General features: G+C 35.1%; 1 protein-coding gene across 5 annotated transcripts in view; it reads left to right on the forward strand.

The window, feature by feature from the left end:
* Window positions 1-15,108, forward strand: part of DGKH (diacylglycerol kinase eta) — a 236,050-nt gene that overhangs the window by 184,695 nt on the left and 36,247 nt on the right. For all 5 annotated transcript variants that reach the window (XM_066234070.1, XM_066234074.1, XM_066234073.1 and 2 more), the window contains 6 exons: window positions 675-951; window positions 1,654-1,776; window positions 6,207-6,332; window positions 12,028-12,145; window positions 13,086-13,196; window positions 13,733-13,829. In XM_066234070.1, coding sequence (XP_066090167.1) covers window positions 675-951; window positions 1,654-1,776; window positions 6,207-6,332; window positions 12,028-12,145; window positions 13,086-13,196; window positions 13,733-13,829 — 852 coding nt within the window. The remainder of the gene's footprint in view (window positions 1-674; window positions 952-1,653; window positions 1,777-6,206; window positions 6,333-12,027; window positions 12,146-13,085; window positions 13,197-13,732; window positions 13,830-15,108) is intronic.

The raw sequence follows: 15,108 nt of genomic DNA on the forward strand, positions 1-15,108 counted from the left end.
CTCTTTTAACTTTCTGCTGTAACTGCCTTGGCATGTCATCAAAGGCAAATAAATGGAGTAAGAAGGAGTTGGAAATTCAGGCCAAATGTTTCTTTACCCCTAGCAGTTTGAGAAAAGCAGGAAAAAACAAGGCTGAGTGCTTGTGCATTTTCTTTTCGCTCTTTCTTTGAGCCAGTAATTCCTTAGGGACTGTTCGTTCACTCCTTTGCAAACTAAAGCTTTGAAAGCGAGCTCATCAAGACCCAGCCAGACCTGCAGCATGTAATGCTCAAAACGGTGCCACACGTTGATTACCTTAGAAAGTGGGAATGCGATTGTTTTGTATAATGTGTACATTTATTGTGTAGTTTTTTTATAGTAGAGATTTTTTTTTCTTCTTTTAAGGAAAAATAGCTATACAAATACTGTAAAGATTTTCACCCATGAAATGAAGTCTGAATGGTTCTGGAAGTATAAATAAATCAATTTACATATGAATTGTACTGTTTCTTAAAATTACAAATTATTTAGTCCATAGGCTACCTAAAGTATAATGTATAACATTACCGATTAATGGTAAACAATATATCACATATTTCATTTAAAATCAGAAACCATTCATTTAAATTATCTTTTTTTTTTTTTTTTTAATCTCCACTAAATGGAGAGTCATTACGGCATTTTTGTTTTCTTAGTGTTCAGTCCTAAATGAGAAGCTTGAACAACTGCTCCAGGCTCTGCACACGTCAGAGTCCCAGGCTGCTCAAGTTCTCCCAGGCATCAGCCCTGTCATTGCAGAAGAAGACACTGTGGAATCTTCAAGTGAAGACTCCTTGTGTGAAAGCAAGGAACAGCTCCTGGATGACACTACAAAACCTTCCTCCCAGAAAGCGGTCAAACCGAAGGAGATAATGTTGCGGGCAAACAGTTTGAAGAAAGCTGTGAGGCAAGTCATTGAGGAAGCCGGAAAAGGTATACACATTAACAGAACTCTCATTGCAAGCACGAGGAGATTTTCATATTGGTCAAACTGGACACACTTTAAGAGTTTTTTTTAAACAAGACAAGAGATAAAGTCATTAAGGTGAAATTTATACTAATAAATAGTCCTACTTATTGTTTTAGTAGTAAGGATAAGCATATTAACAATACTTAAGATCTTAGAAACAAAGTACACTAGAAACATTGAAATAAAATTGAAAATTACTTTAAATAATACTTCATTGAAATCTTTGAACTCCAAATATCAAACCTGAATTATAGTTTTAAAATGTTTTCTTAACATTTATTTCATAAATGTTTGTTGCTTTTTAAGGAGTTTATAAAAGTTCTGCCTATATTTTAATTTTTATGTTAATGTACATACTCTTAGAATTTTTGTAGTAGACTAAAAGCTAATTTTAGTATTGCTAATAAAAATCTAAAAATCCTTTACAGGTTATAATTTGTAATTGAACTTGTATTTCATTCTTTGAACATCTTACCTTTTATTTTTTCCTTCTAACATTAATTTTATAATCTCTAACACTTATAGACATATCGCCAATTATTGTTTATTTATAAATATGGAATTTCTTTTGGTTTATGTGTTACTTTTCCTTCCCTAAGCATATATTGATATTCATGGATTTATTTTTTCTTGTTTGAACATGTTTATCTTCTTATCACTTAAAGTTATGGATGACCAAGCAGTGCACCCTTGTGAACCAGTTACCCAGTCATTTGATTATGACAGTACAGAAACAGACGAGTCTAAAGAAGAATCTAAAGATGATGATGCAAAAGAGTCCTTCACTGGTAAGAAAACTATGATAAAATTTTGAAATTAATAAAATAAAATTGTACTTTTAGTTTTCAAAAGGCTTATCAGTTTGAAATAAACTATATTTTTATTTTCAACAAAGCTTTACAAATTTAAAGCTTAGCTATCCATGAATACTAAGAAAATAAAGGAAATGTTATTTATACTGTTGTCAAGTTCTCTCATATCACCTCTTAATCATATAATATAGAGATTATCACAATAAACTAAGGATTGTAGGACCAAACATGCTTAAATATCTCGATTTTCCTAAAGAAAAAGGGAAGAAATAAAACACACAAATAACTGGATTTTAACCTATTTCAGCCCACACATGAGAATTACATGAACACAGCAGGACCCACATGCATAAAATTTGTCATTTAAATAATTTATTGGTTCCTTGAGTTCCATTGGTCAGCACATAGATGACCAATTCTTATTGCTAAGTTAAGCTTTAATAATCATAAGATATCTAGTTACAGCTCTTTCACCACTGAAATTAATTTGCCAATAAATGAATATGTAGTTGCTTGAAGAATGTTAACTATTTCTCTACCTTTTAAGTTTGAATTGAAGATAGATTTATACTTTTAATATATCATATTGTATAAGGAAAAAATTAATTTACTAGAGTAAAACAAGGCAGAAATTAAAATGTTCGTGGAGAAGAGAGGTTAATATGAATATAATGACATAGTACTGATGTAAAGTCAACACATATTAGAGCTGTTTACAATCATTACATTTTTATTTTCATTATATATAAGGTTGGGCAGATGACTACTTTGGGGTTTCCTCATCTGTAAAATGGGGATAATAATGTACCTGCTTCATAACATACTTACTTGTTGTGATGGTTAAATAAGTTAATATATAGAAAGTGCCTGTAATAGTGACTCATACATAGTGCTGTCTATATAAGAGTGCTTGCTACCATTATCCTTATATTTGCTACTACTGGCACTGCTACTGATTACATTAACTTTGAAAGAATTCCTTAATTGTGTTTTAAACTCTCTAAGAGACTTCTAAATTGGACTTTCTAGACCTTACCTGTCTGCCGTACAACCTGCTTACATATTCTATAACCTTAGTCCTTCCAGGCTTTATATACACCTATTCCAGCACACAATCCAATTCTATAACCTTAGGCCTGTCTTCCTTAAATTTCTACCCATGGATTACAATTACTATTAATAAAGTATTATGAGCCATAATGTTAACAGGAACAACTAATGGCATTTGCATAGTGCTTTATAGTTGGTGTAAAAGCAATTTCACACATTATTCCACTACACTGAAGATGACTCTGCCATGTGGCAGCGCTTAAGTGATACTGGAAACAGCTTTCATGGCATCATGCCATTTTCCACACCTTATATCTTCTTGTCCAGACTCTCTCTTCTAAGTTCCCCCACCAATCTTTCACTTGATGATTTTAAACATTTTGTTTTTCTGGTTGCACCCATTTATTTGATCAATGTTTATGTTAGAATATGATTCCTATTTTGAACCAGATTCTCCAGTATTTCTGTAGTGTAACAGCACACTGATACTCATATGCTACTCATTCTGGATATTTATGGGTTATAAAGATTACCCAAGAGTCCTTTTTGGCTTTAAGTATTCCATAATAATACCATATAAACCTGATCTCTTCCTCTTGTTTTTGTGCAAGTGACTTTTAAACCTAACTCTAGTAGTTTACACTCCCTAGGAATTTTTATATTTTTTTTTTTTAATTTTTTTTATTTTTCCGAAGTTGGAAACGGGGAGGCAGTCAGACAGACTCCCGTATGCACCCAACTGGGATCCACCCGGCACGCCCACCAGGGGGTGATGCTCTGTTCATCTTGGGACATTGCTCTGCCGCAATCAGAGCCACTCTAGTACCTGGGGCAGAGGCCACAGAGCCATCCTCAGTGCCCGGGCCAACTTTGCTCCAATGGAGGCTTGGCTGCAGCAGGGGAAGAGAGAGACAGAGAGGAAGGAGAGAGGGAGGGGTGGAGAAGCAAATGGGCGCTTCTCCTATGTGCCCTGGCCGGGAATCGAACCCGGGACTCCCGTACACCAGGCCGACGCTCTACCACTGAGCCAACCGACCAGGCCAGAATTTTTATATTTTCGATTTGGATATATCATTTCACCCTGTCAAAAGACTTTCAAAGCCTGATTTTAGCATCTTTATTTTACTTTATCTGGAATTTTATAAGCAGGTTTTGTATGTTTCATCCATTAAAAAAACGTTGACTCAAGCAAGGCTGACAATGGAGCCATTACAATATGCTACTGGATAAGTCCCCCAAAGATAGTGGCTGTCTTTGGAGGGTTAGTTTTTCAGCACTCACTGCTAATGGTTTTTCAACCTGCTACCATCCCTCTTACTAATAATCTCATGAACTTGACACTTACATTATAGTCAGCAAAGAAAACTAAAAAATACAAATATAGCTATAGATATTGATATTGAAATATATTACATATGTCTTTAATGATGCAGTATTTGATCTAATCCAGTTTAGTTGGAATCAGCAATAGAAGTGTTTCTGTATTAAATTATCATTAGTTTTGAAGGACAGTCATTGCATTATCATTATTTTGTGTAATAATTTATATGTCTGAGATGTGCAAAATATAGAATATATGTCTGAGATTTGCAAAATATGATTAATGAGACAGTTAAGAAGAACCATGAAACATTAATTTATTTACCTGCAGTGGAACATCAATTTTAGTCAGTAGGAGCTCTGCTTTTTATCAGAGAAGAATATCAAAAGATTGTTGTTATTAGAAATTAGCTCCAGAGCTTCTATCTGTCAAAAAAAAGAGTGTTCTGTTACTTTTCTTTAGTGCTACTGAACTGCTTTTTAACAAGGAGAAGAGAGAGTAAGATTAATATAGTTAGTTTGTAATTAGTCTTAGGAATAGTAAAGATAATTAAGTTTTAGAGTACCTTTAAATTGAATTTGAGGATTTTTTGTTGTTATTGTATTTTTCTGAAGTGAGAAGCAGGGAGACAGAGCGACAGACTCTCGCATGTGCCTGACCAGGATCCACCTGGCATGCCCACTAGGGGACAATGCTCTGCCCATCTGGGGCATTGCTCTGTTGCAACTGGAGCCATTCTAGCACCTTGGGCAGAGGTGATGGAGCCATCCTCAGAGCCCAGGCCAACTTTGCTCCAATGGAGCCTTGGCTGCAGGAGGGGAAGAGAGAGATAGAGAGAAAGGAGAGGGGGAAAGGTGGCGAAGCAGATGGACATTTCTCCTGTGTGCCCTGGCCAGGAATCGAACCCAGAATTTATACATGCTGGGCCGATGCTCTACCACTGAGTGGCCAGGGTCAGATTACTGTTTTTTTTAAACACCTGACAATAGCTTCTAAATTAAAGATATATGTGTTCTCCATTAAAGTGCTCTATTTTAGTTAGAATTAAGTCTCTTTTTTTGTTGTTACATTGAGAGTAATTCCCTTTTGGAACACTTTTATTTTATTTTTTTTATTTTTTCACAGAGACAGAGAGTGAGTCAGAGAGAGGGATAGACAGACATGAACAGAGAGAGATGAGAAGCATCAATCATTAGTTTTTTCATTGTGCGTTGCAACACCTTAGTTGTTCATTGATTGCTTTCTCATATGTGCCTTGACCATGGGCCTTCAGCAGACTGAGTAACCCCTTGTTGGACCCAGCGACCTTCGGTTCAAGCTGGTAGGCTTTTGCTCAAACCAGATGAGCCCGCACTCAAGCTGGCGACCTCGGGGTCTCAAACCTGGTCCTCTGCATACCAGTCCGACGCTCTATCCACTGCGCCACCGCCTGGTCAGGCCCTTTTGGAACACTTTTAAAGATGTATTGAGCTTTTTGTAATAAACTGTAAAACTGTTTGGGGCAAATCTTTGTTTTGAAAAAATAATTGAGAAGTGCAGGAAAAGTATATTGCTTTTATTTGAAAATAATACTATTTTTCCTCCCACTTATAGAAGAAAATGTTAACTCATGTTTAACATAAGCTCTGGGAATTGCATTAATTAAATCTGATCACTCACCCAACATTTCTGAAAAAAGGGTTGTATAACACCTATGTATTATTTTAAATATTATCAAGTTTCCTTTTATCTTTACATATGGTGTGATTACATTCAAATTATAAGTATTCCTGACTTTATAATTATGGTAGGCATCTCTTTTCTAATGATCTCCATCTGTTTGAAACGGGAGATCAGGATCTATCTACCTGTGGCAGTCTCTCCATATAGTAAATCTTAAGAAAATGAAAATAATAGGCAAGCACAGTGTAATATTTTCATTTCCACTGATTGATTTAAACATCTATTAAATTATCTATGCCTTGGATTTATAAGGACTTGCTTATTTCTGTATCTTTATCATTTTCTCTTTTTATTCTGGACCTTTTGCCAACAGTTAAAACGGCACCTCGATCTCCAGATAGTCGGGCAAGTCGTTCCCAAACTGACTCTGGCCCTGGTCCAGCTGTGGCAGCCAGCAAAGACATCCTCCCTGTGCTTAATACCAGAATAATCTGCCCAGGTAGTACATGTGATGGAACATGGTATATTTTTTTAATATTTCTGTGAGAATGCATAGGTACTCGTTTCTATGAACTATTGAAATGTATTATTGAAGATAAATACCCCTTTAGGAGAATGTGCTTGGTACACTTATCAACCAGAATCCAGATCCTTAAACTTTTGTGTTTATAAGAATTTCCTAGAAAGTATTAAAATTCATGTTTATGGGCTCTGCCCTGAGACATTTTGAGTAGCTCTAGAGTGGAATCTAGGAATCTGCATTTATTAAGTTCCCAAGGTAAATCTGTTTGTATATTCTACTGCCTTTTAGTGTCTTTAAAGCTTTCCTTTTAGTTTTAAGCCACCAGTCTCTCTGCAGTTATTTTTAGACTAGAAATATTGTTTTATTTTGGAACATCTGAGAAATCTAACCCAGACCTTATAAGATGAATTTATCTTGGGATGAGATTTGTATTAGTGGAAACCAAAGAACTTGTGGTGCAGAAGAAGGAGGAAAATATAGATGTCTAAGAGGCCTTTCTAAGTACTATCTGTATGAATTAGTGAAAACTCTCCAGATTCATCCCAGAGTAGATTGGAACCCAAATTACACTCTGAAATATAACATACCCTTGTGTCTTCTAAAAGTTTTTTAAAGGTGAATTGGAAAACTTTAGCAACCTTCTTTCAATAATGGATAGAACAATTAGAGATCTACAAGGAAATGGAAAACTTGAAAAAAATATAAAACAAATCGTTATAGAAGATGTTTACAGAACACTCTGCCCAACAACAGTAGAATACACATTCTTCTCAAGTGCATATGGAACATTCTCTAGGACATACCATGTATTAGGCCATAAAACAATTCTCAGTACATTTAAAAGGATTAAAATCATACAAAGCATATTCTCTGACCACAGTTGGAATGAAATTAGAAACCAATAACAGAAGGAAATTTGGGGAATGTATAAATATGTGGATCAAAGAAAAAAATTATAAGAGAAATTTAAAAATAATTTGTGTGAATCAAAACAAAAATACTTCATATATTAAAACTTATTTGATGCAGCTTAAGCAGGGCTTAGAGTGAAATTTATAGTTGTTAATGCCTATATTTTTTAAAAAAGAAAAATTTCAGAAACCTAACTCTCCAATTTAATAACCTGGAAAAAGAAGAGCAAACTAAATTTAAAGCAGCAGTTGGGAGGAAATCAATAGGGATTAGAGTAGAAATAAGTGAAATTGAATATAGAAGGCCGTACAGAAAAACAATGAAATCAAAAGTTGGTCTGTGAACAAATTAACAGAATTTAAAAACCAAGAAAATAAGAAAGAAGGTTCAAATATCTGAAATCAGGAGTTAAAGAGAATGTATAATTATGGACCTTACAAAAATAAAAAAGATTATAAGGGAAAAACTATAAAATAGTGCATGTCAACAAATTGGAATAGCCTTGATGAAATGGACAAACTTCTAGAAGCACACAAACTACCAAAACTGCTTCAAGAAATAGAAAATATGACTAGACCTAAAACAACTAGAGAGAATGAATTAATCAAAAACTTTCTATAAAGCAAATCCCAGGCCCAAATTGCTTCATTGGTGAAGTTTAAAGAATTAACACCAGTCCTTCACACACTCTTTCAAAACTAAAAGAGGAAAAAACACTTTCCAACTCATTTTATGAGGCCAGTATTACCATGATACCAAAACCAATCAAAGACACCATAAGATCCATATCCTTTATGAATAGCAACACAAAAATCTCCAACAAAACATTAGCTAATTGAATCCACCAACTTGTAACTATTTTACATCATTACCAGTATTATCCCAGTGATGCAAAGTTGATTCAACAAAAGAAAACCAATCAAGGTGATATTTCATATTAATAGAATAGAGGACAAAAATCACATAAGAATCTCAGTAGAACAGAAAAAGCATTTTTTTTAAATTTAACACCTTCTGATGGTAAACACACACACACACACACACACACACACACACGCCCGGGAATGGAAAGGAACTTCTTCAACCTGATAAATAGGGCATTTATGAAAAATCTACAGCTGACATCATACTTAATGATAAAAGGCTGAAAACTTTCTCTAAGATCAGGAACAAGACAAGGATGTCCATTCTTGCCACTTCTGTTCAACATTGTACTAGAGGTTTTAGCTTGGGAAATTAGGAAAAATAAAAAGAGTTAAAGACACACAGATTGGAAAGGAGGAAGTAAAACTGTATGTTTTTATAATTTATGTTACATATAGAAAATCCTAAGGAACACATACACAGTATTAGAGATAATAAATGAGTACAACAAGATTGCAGGATAAAAGATCAGTATACCAAAATTAACTATTTTCTACACCAGTAATGAACAATCTGAACATGAAATTAAGAAAATAATTTCATTTACAATATAATCAAAAATAACAAAAAAATTAAGACTAAATTTAACTAAGAAGGTGAAACATCTGAAAACTATAAAACATTGCTAAAAGCAATTAAAGGAAATCTAACTAAATGTAAAGACATCTGTGTTCATGAATTGGAAGACATAATATTAATAAGATGGCAACCCATTTCAAATTGACTGCAGATTCTGCACAATCCCTACCAAAATTTCAATGGCCTGCTGTGCAGAAAATGACAAGCTGATCTTAAAATTCACATTGAAATACAAAGGACTCAGAAAAGTTGCAACAAATGTTTAAAGCAAGAAGAAAGTTGAAGGACATACTTCCTGATTTCAGAACTTACTACAAAGCTACAGAGTCCAAGAGCACATGGAACTGGCATAATGATAGTCATTTAGGCCAACGGACTAGATCTGAGAATCCAGAACACCTACATTTCTAGTTAACTGATTTTCAACAAATGCACTAAGACAGTTAGTTATTCAATTGGGAAAGAATATTCTTTTCAACCACTGGCACTGGACAACTGTGATATAAAGAATTAAGTGGGACTCTTCCTTCACACGTACATAAACCTGTAAAACCATCAAAAGACAATGAAGATGTAAATGTTCATAACTTAGGAGTAGATGCTGGTTTCTTAGATATGACACCAAAAGCACAAGCAACACAAGAAAATATCAATTGTACTTCATCAAAATTAAAGATCTTTGTGATTCAAAGGGCAACAAACACCAAGGAAAGTGAGATGACAGTCCACAGGATGGGAGAAGATATTTGCAAATAACATATGTGATAAGGGACAAGTATCCAGAATATGTAAACTCAAAATTCAATAATATAAGGACAAACATCCCAATTTAAAAAATGGGCACAGGATCTGGGTAGTCATTTTCCCAAAAAGATTTTAAAATGTCCAATAATATATGAAAAGATGCTCTCATCATTAGTCATCAGGGAAATGCAAATCAAAACCACAATGAGATATACCCAATAGGATGGCTATGATCAAAAAAGACAGATAATAACAAAATTGGCAAGGACTTAGAGAAATTGGAACTGTCATACATGACTGATTAGAAGATAAAAAGGTGGAGCCATTTTGAAAAAGTTTGGCAGTTTCTTAAAGAGTAATGCATAGAATTAGCATATAACCCAGAAATTAAAAGTCTAGCATATACCCGTGAGAATTGAAAATATATATCTACACAAAAACTTTTTCACAACTATTAATAGCAAGATTATTTATAAAGCCAATAAGTGGAAAGAATGCAAATATCCATCAGTTGATAGAGAAACAAACTGCAGTGTATTCATACAGTGGAATATTATCCAGCTATTAAAAGGAATGACGCATTGGTACCTACTATATAACATTACCATTGAATGCATTATACCAAGTGAAAGAAGCTTGACCCCGAAAGCCACATATTGCATGATTCCATTTATATAAAATGTCCAGAACAGTCAATCCATAGAGACCAAAAGTAGTTTGGTGACTTTCAGGGTCTGTCAGAAGGAAGGAATGGAAAATAACTGCTAATAGGTATAGGGTTTCTTTTGGGAGTAACAGAAATAGTTTTAGAATTAGATGGTTGCGATCATTGCATGACGTTCTGTGTATACTATAAACAACTGAAATAAACACTCTTAAAGGGTGAATTTTATGGTATGGGAATTATATCTCAATAAAAATATTAAAATCTAAAAAAAGATAAATCCAGAACATGCTTGTTTCTGGAAAGCATGCTTGTTTCTCTATGTCTAGAAGTCATGTCACTATTCAAACCTGGAACCTTGCGATGACCTTTCTGGGCTGAAGCTGTAAATATGACTAACCTTAAAACATTTTAAGAACTATTACACTTTTCTGTGGGTAGTTGAAGTATGGCTCTTTGCCTCTCCAAACTGTTCTTTCCTCTCATCAGAGTGATTGCTTTGTTTGTTTATTTACTTACTCAGACATAAAGGAAATATAATAAAGTATACTGTAGTATATTCAAACTGAAATTAAATGAAAATAAAATTCATGTTGATTATTTGATAATCAGCTAAACCTTAGTAGCTAATATAAAGAGTAATAATCTAAGAAGAGCACTTGTTGAGAAAGAAATGTTTTAAGAAAGGACTTTTTCCTCCTAATTTTCTAACGTTTCTCAATTGCGTCAGGGTTTTCTTCACTAGTTTTTCTTTTTTTTGTTTTTCCCCTTAAGCCCCTACTCCACTGTCTTCTTTCCAGACTTTAGTGCCTCTGATCTGAATGGTAGGTTGAATAGATAATAAGATTCATTAGCTGTTGAATACCATAACTAGTGAGTAGAAAGCATGTTGAAATAAATTTGAACTTTTGCATATTTGGAGATAATATAAATGCTTTATTTTTATGTTTAATAATGTATTCTTCAAAATTTATTACCTACATTTAATATTTTATTTCTTATTACTTCATACCAACATGTGTTTTTACCTTAGTATATCTTTTAACATTTTAAATAAAGTGTTATTATCTATGTTTTTTTTTATTAAGTCATGTGGTGAGGTAGAGAGACAGACTCCTGCATGCACCCCAACTGGGATACACCCACAAGCCCACTAGGTGGCAATGCTCTGCCCATCTGGGGCGTTGCTTTGTTGCTGAGCAACTGAGCCACCGTAGCACCTGAGGTGAGGCCATGGTGCCATCCATCCTCAGCACCTGGGGCCAACTCGCTCCAATGAGCCATGGCTGTGGAAGGGGAGGGGTAGAGAGAGAAAGGGGAGGGGAGAAGTAGATGGTTTCCTTTCCTGTGTGCCCTGACTGGGAATTGAACCTGGGACATCCACATGCGGGGCCAAGGCTCTACCGCTAAGCCAGGGCCGTCTATGTTTTGAGAGTATGGAAATGGTAACTCCTTGACATTTTGGATAATTCAGCATTTATTGTAAACTTCTTACAGTCTTAATGCTTTATTTGCTATAACAAAGGAAGTAATATTTGTTGAAGTTATAGAATCATTGGGATGGTAAATGAGAAACTGTCACAAAGAGACTTCTATTTAGATACTCATCTGCTTCATTTTTATTTTTATAGCAACATGTATATCCTCATAAGCATCAAAAGCCTTTTACCTACCAATGTCATGATTAATTTTTATGAATGAGAAGAGCAGGCACTGCGAACCATGCTTTGGGAGCCAGATGTGTGAGATTAGGACCAAAAACAATGAACTGGAATTTTCTTAACATGTAATTCTGTTAAAATATATATCTATATACATATAAAGATATATTTATATTTCCATGTCCAGGATTAAGAGCAGGACTAGCTGCCTCAATTGCCGGGAGTTCTATTATCAACAAAATGTTACTAGCAAACACGGATCCTTTCGGCGCAACGCCATTTATCGACCCAGATCCAGATTCATTGTAAGCAAATACTTCCACTGATATTTTTGTTTGGCTTTTCTTGTTGCTGTTTTATCCTAATGGTGACATTTTGAATGTATGACAATAAATATGGTTCCGTGTACAAAAAGAATTATCCGAAAATTTCAGACACTGATAATGATGAGCACATTGACCCATGTGAAATACAGAGGTTTCCATGATCTGTTCCTAAGGTAGGTCCTTTCAGCCTTTCATCTCAGAGGTCAAGCCTGTGGTGCAGTGAGACACCTCTCTACTCACTTTCTCTGGAATGGTTTATTCATCGATTCCTTCATATATATTTATGCTGTTATTCCCTTCACCTCATTTCTTCTTGGTCTTGCCAAATCTGTCATCATTCTACATCCAACTTCTGGGTCTATTTATTTTGGCAGTTTGGTATACGCTTCCTTTTACTTCCAGATTTAATTTTGCTTTTATAACATCTTATCTCCCTAATGACAGCCCTCAATGACTGTACCATATTTTAAACTTTGTACTTTTCAAAGCACCTAGAAAAGTAGAATAGGTCTAGTAGTAATTTGCTCAGTAACTATTTGTTCATTGTTAAGAGTAGAAGTGGAGGAGTCTTTCTGATGGTAAAAAAAAGAGAGAGAGAGAGAGAGAGAGGCCTGACTGCAAGGCCCGCCCATTTGTGTGGTAGTGGGGGCTCACATCAGAGAGAGAACTAAGATTGTGTTACAAACAGCAGGAAAGCATTATTGTGAGTCTTCACTTAGTCTTGCCCGCCATCCTTTTATATGTTACCAACACTTACATACATACTCTGGGGTTGTGCCTATTGCATGTGAATAAGAAGTGATTTCTGCTTAGCTTTATTCTCAGGAATGGAATGGTTAATGGTTTTAAGTGCTGTATATAAATTGTAATTATTATGAACCTGAAATTGACTTTTATGTACTTTTCCTTATTATCATAGAGATGGATATTCAGAAAAATGTGTCATGAACAATTACTTTGGGATTGGATTAGATGCAAAAATTTCTTTAGAATTTAATAATAAAAGAGAGGAGCACCCTGAAAAATGCAGGTAATTTTGGTAATAGTAATAATGTTATTTCATGAAGGCAATTTGACTTTAATTTCATTTATTACCTCTTTTGCTTGCTCTGCCTTTTTTTTTTTTTTTTTTTTTTTTTTTTTTGTATTTTCTGAAGTTGGAAATGGGGAGTCAGTCAGACAGACTCCCGCATGCGCCCGACCAGGATCCACCCGGCTCACCCACCAGGGGGCGACGCTCTGCCCATCCGGGGCATCGCTCTGTTGCAACCAGAGCCATTCTAGCGCTTGAGGCAAAGGCCATGGAACCATCCCCAGTGCCCGGACCAACTTTGCTCCAATGGAGCCTTTGGCTGCAGGAGGGGAAGAGAGAGACAGAGAGGAAGGAGGGGAGGAGGGGGGGAGAAGCAGATGGACACTTCTGTGTGCCCTGGCCGGGAATTGAATCCGGGACTCCATGCCAGGCCGATGCTCTACCACTGAGCCAACCGGCCAGGGCCTTTGCTCTGCCTTTAAAGACTAAATAAATAATAGTTACTGAAATTGCCTGTCAACATTTCTTTTTAGGAGCCGCACTAAAAACTTGATGTGGTATGGAGTCTTGGGGACCCGGGAGTTACTACAGAGATCATACAAGAATTTAGAACAGAGGGTTCAACTTGAGGTAAGCTCATCTTGAAGTAAAGACATTTTAGGCTATCTCACTTAGAAAAATGGTAGTATTTGTGGAGTACATTGGCCTATATTCCTCTTGGTTAATGTTTAAATACTCAGGGGGATAATTGGAAGCCTGTAAAGTTATCAACTTTCTATGAAAGCAGATACAGACACTGGATATGAGTGATATACATTATCACATAATATTAGCTCTTGAAATTTGGATAGTACTCGGAGACCAGAGACCCTGTGAAAAGGTAGAGCCATGGGAATATACATCTAGCATAGCTTTTTAAGTGGATTTCCTCATTTAAATGTCCAAATTCTTACCCAATATATAACTGTAATGCCTTATGTTCACAAACCACTGAAAACAACATTCATTGTAATTAGAATCTTTTAATTTAAATGAATTTTTTGTTCTAGTTGTTTTTAACAAATTATTAAAAGATTTTGAACATTTAAATTTTTTAGTATTTTTTACTAATTTAAATAGGAAATTAAAGATAGCAAAAGTTATTTAGTCTCAAAAAAAAAAAAAAAAAGAAGTTTAAGAAAAGGCCTGACCTGTGGTGGCGCAGTGGATAAAGCATTGACCTGGAACACTGAGGTTGCCGGTTCGAAACCTTGGGCTTGCCTGGTCAAGGCACATATGGGAGTTGATGATTCCTGTTCCTCCCCCTTCTCTCTCTCTCTCTAAAAAAAAAAAAAAAAAAAAAAAAAAAAGTTATTTAGTCTCCTAATAACAGGAAAAAGAAGGTTGGGTGTCATGGCTCTGAGAAGTCTGCTAATTTCTGTAACTTATGTTTTCTCTTACCCTTGGTCATTTCTTTCCTGTCTTGTGTCTTTTTATAACCAGATATTTCTATTAAGATATACCTTACATATGAGCAAGTTTTACATCTACAGATCAATGAATTAAATAGCATTATTATTGTGGTTCTCTTAACTTTGGAAAATGTACTAAGGAGGTGCCTGGCTTCTTCCTTATCAACTAAATGTTCTAGTAAAGATAAGCATCTAATATTCTCTACTCTAGAATACTGACTACCTGATTAGCTGTCTCAGTTTATCAATGCCTGTAAAGTTAAGATAGATGTTACTTGCTGAAAAAGTGCAAAACCAGAAAGGTTCACGCTTAGTAAACTGTCCTTGACAGCCCCCTCCCCTCTCTCCTTTGTATTGTACCGTGATCATACATTTTCTTATTCTGTGTCCCCTAGTCGGCACACTCTCTTTAAGGAAAGGTAGAAAGTTGTATTCATCTCTGTTATCCCCAGTGTCTT

The sequence above is a fragment of the Saccopteryx bilineata genome, chromosome 6 (assembly GCF_036850765.1).
Source record: "Saccopteryx bilineata isolate mSacBil1 chromosome 6, mSacBil1_pri_phased_curated, whole genome shotgun sequence".
In the NCBI taxonomy this organism is placed as follows: Eukaryota; Metazoa; Chordata; class Mammalia; order Chiroptera; family Emballonuridae; genus Saccopteryx; species Saccopteryx bilineata.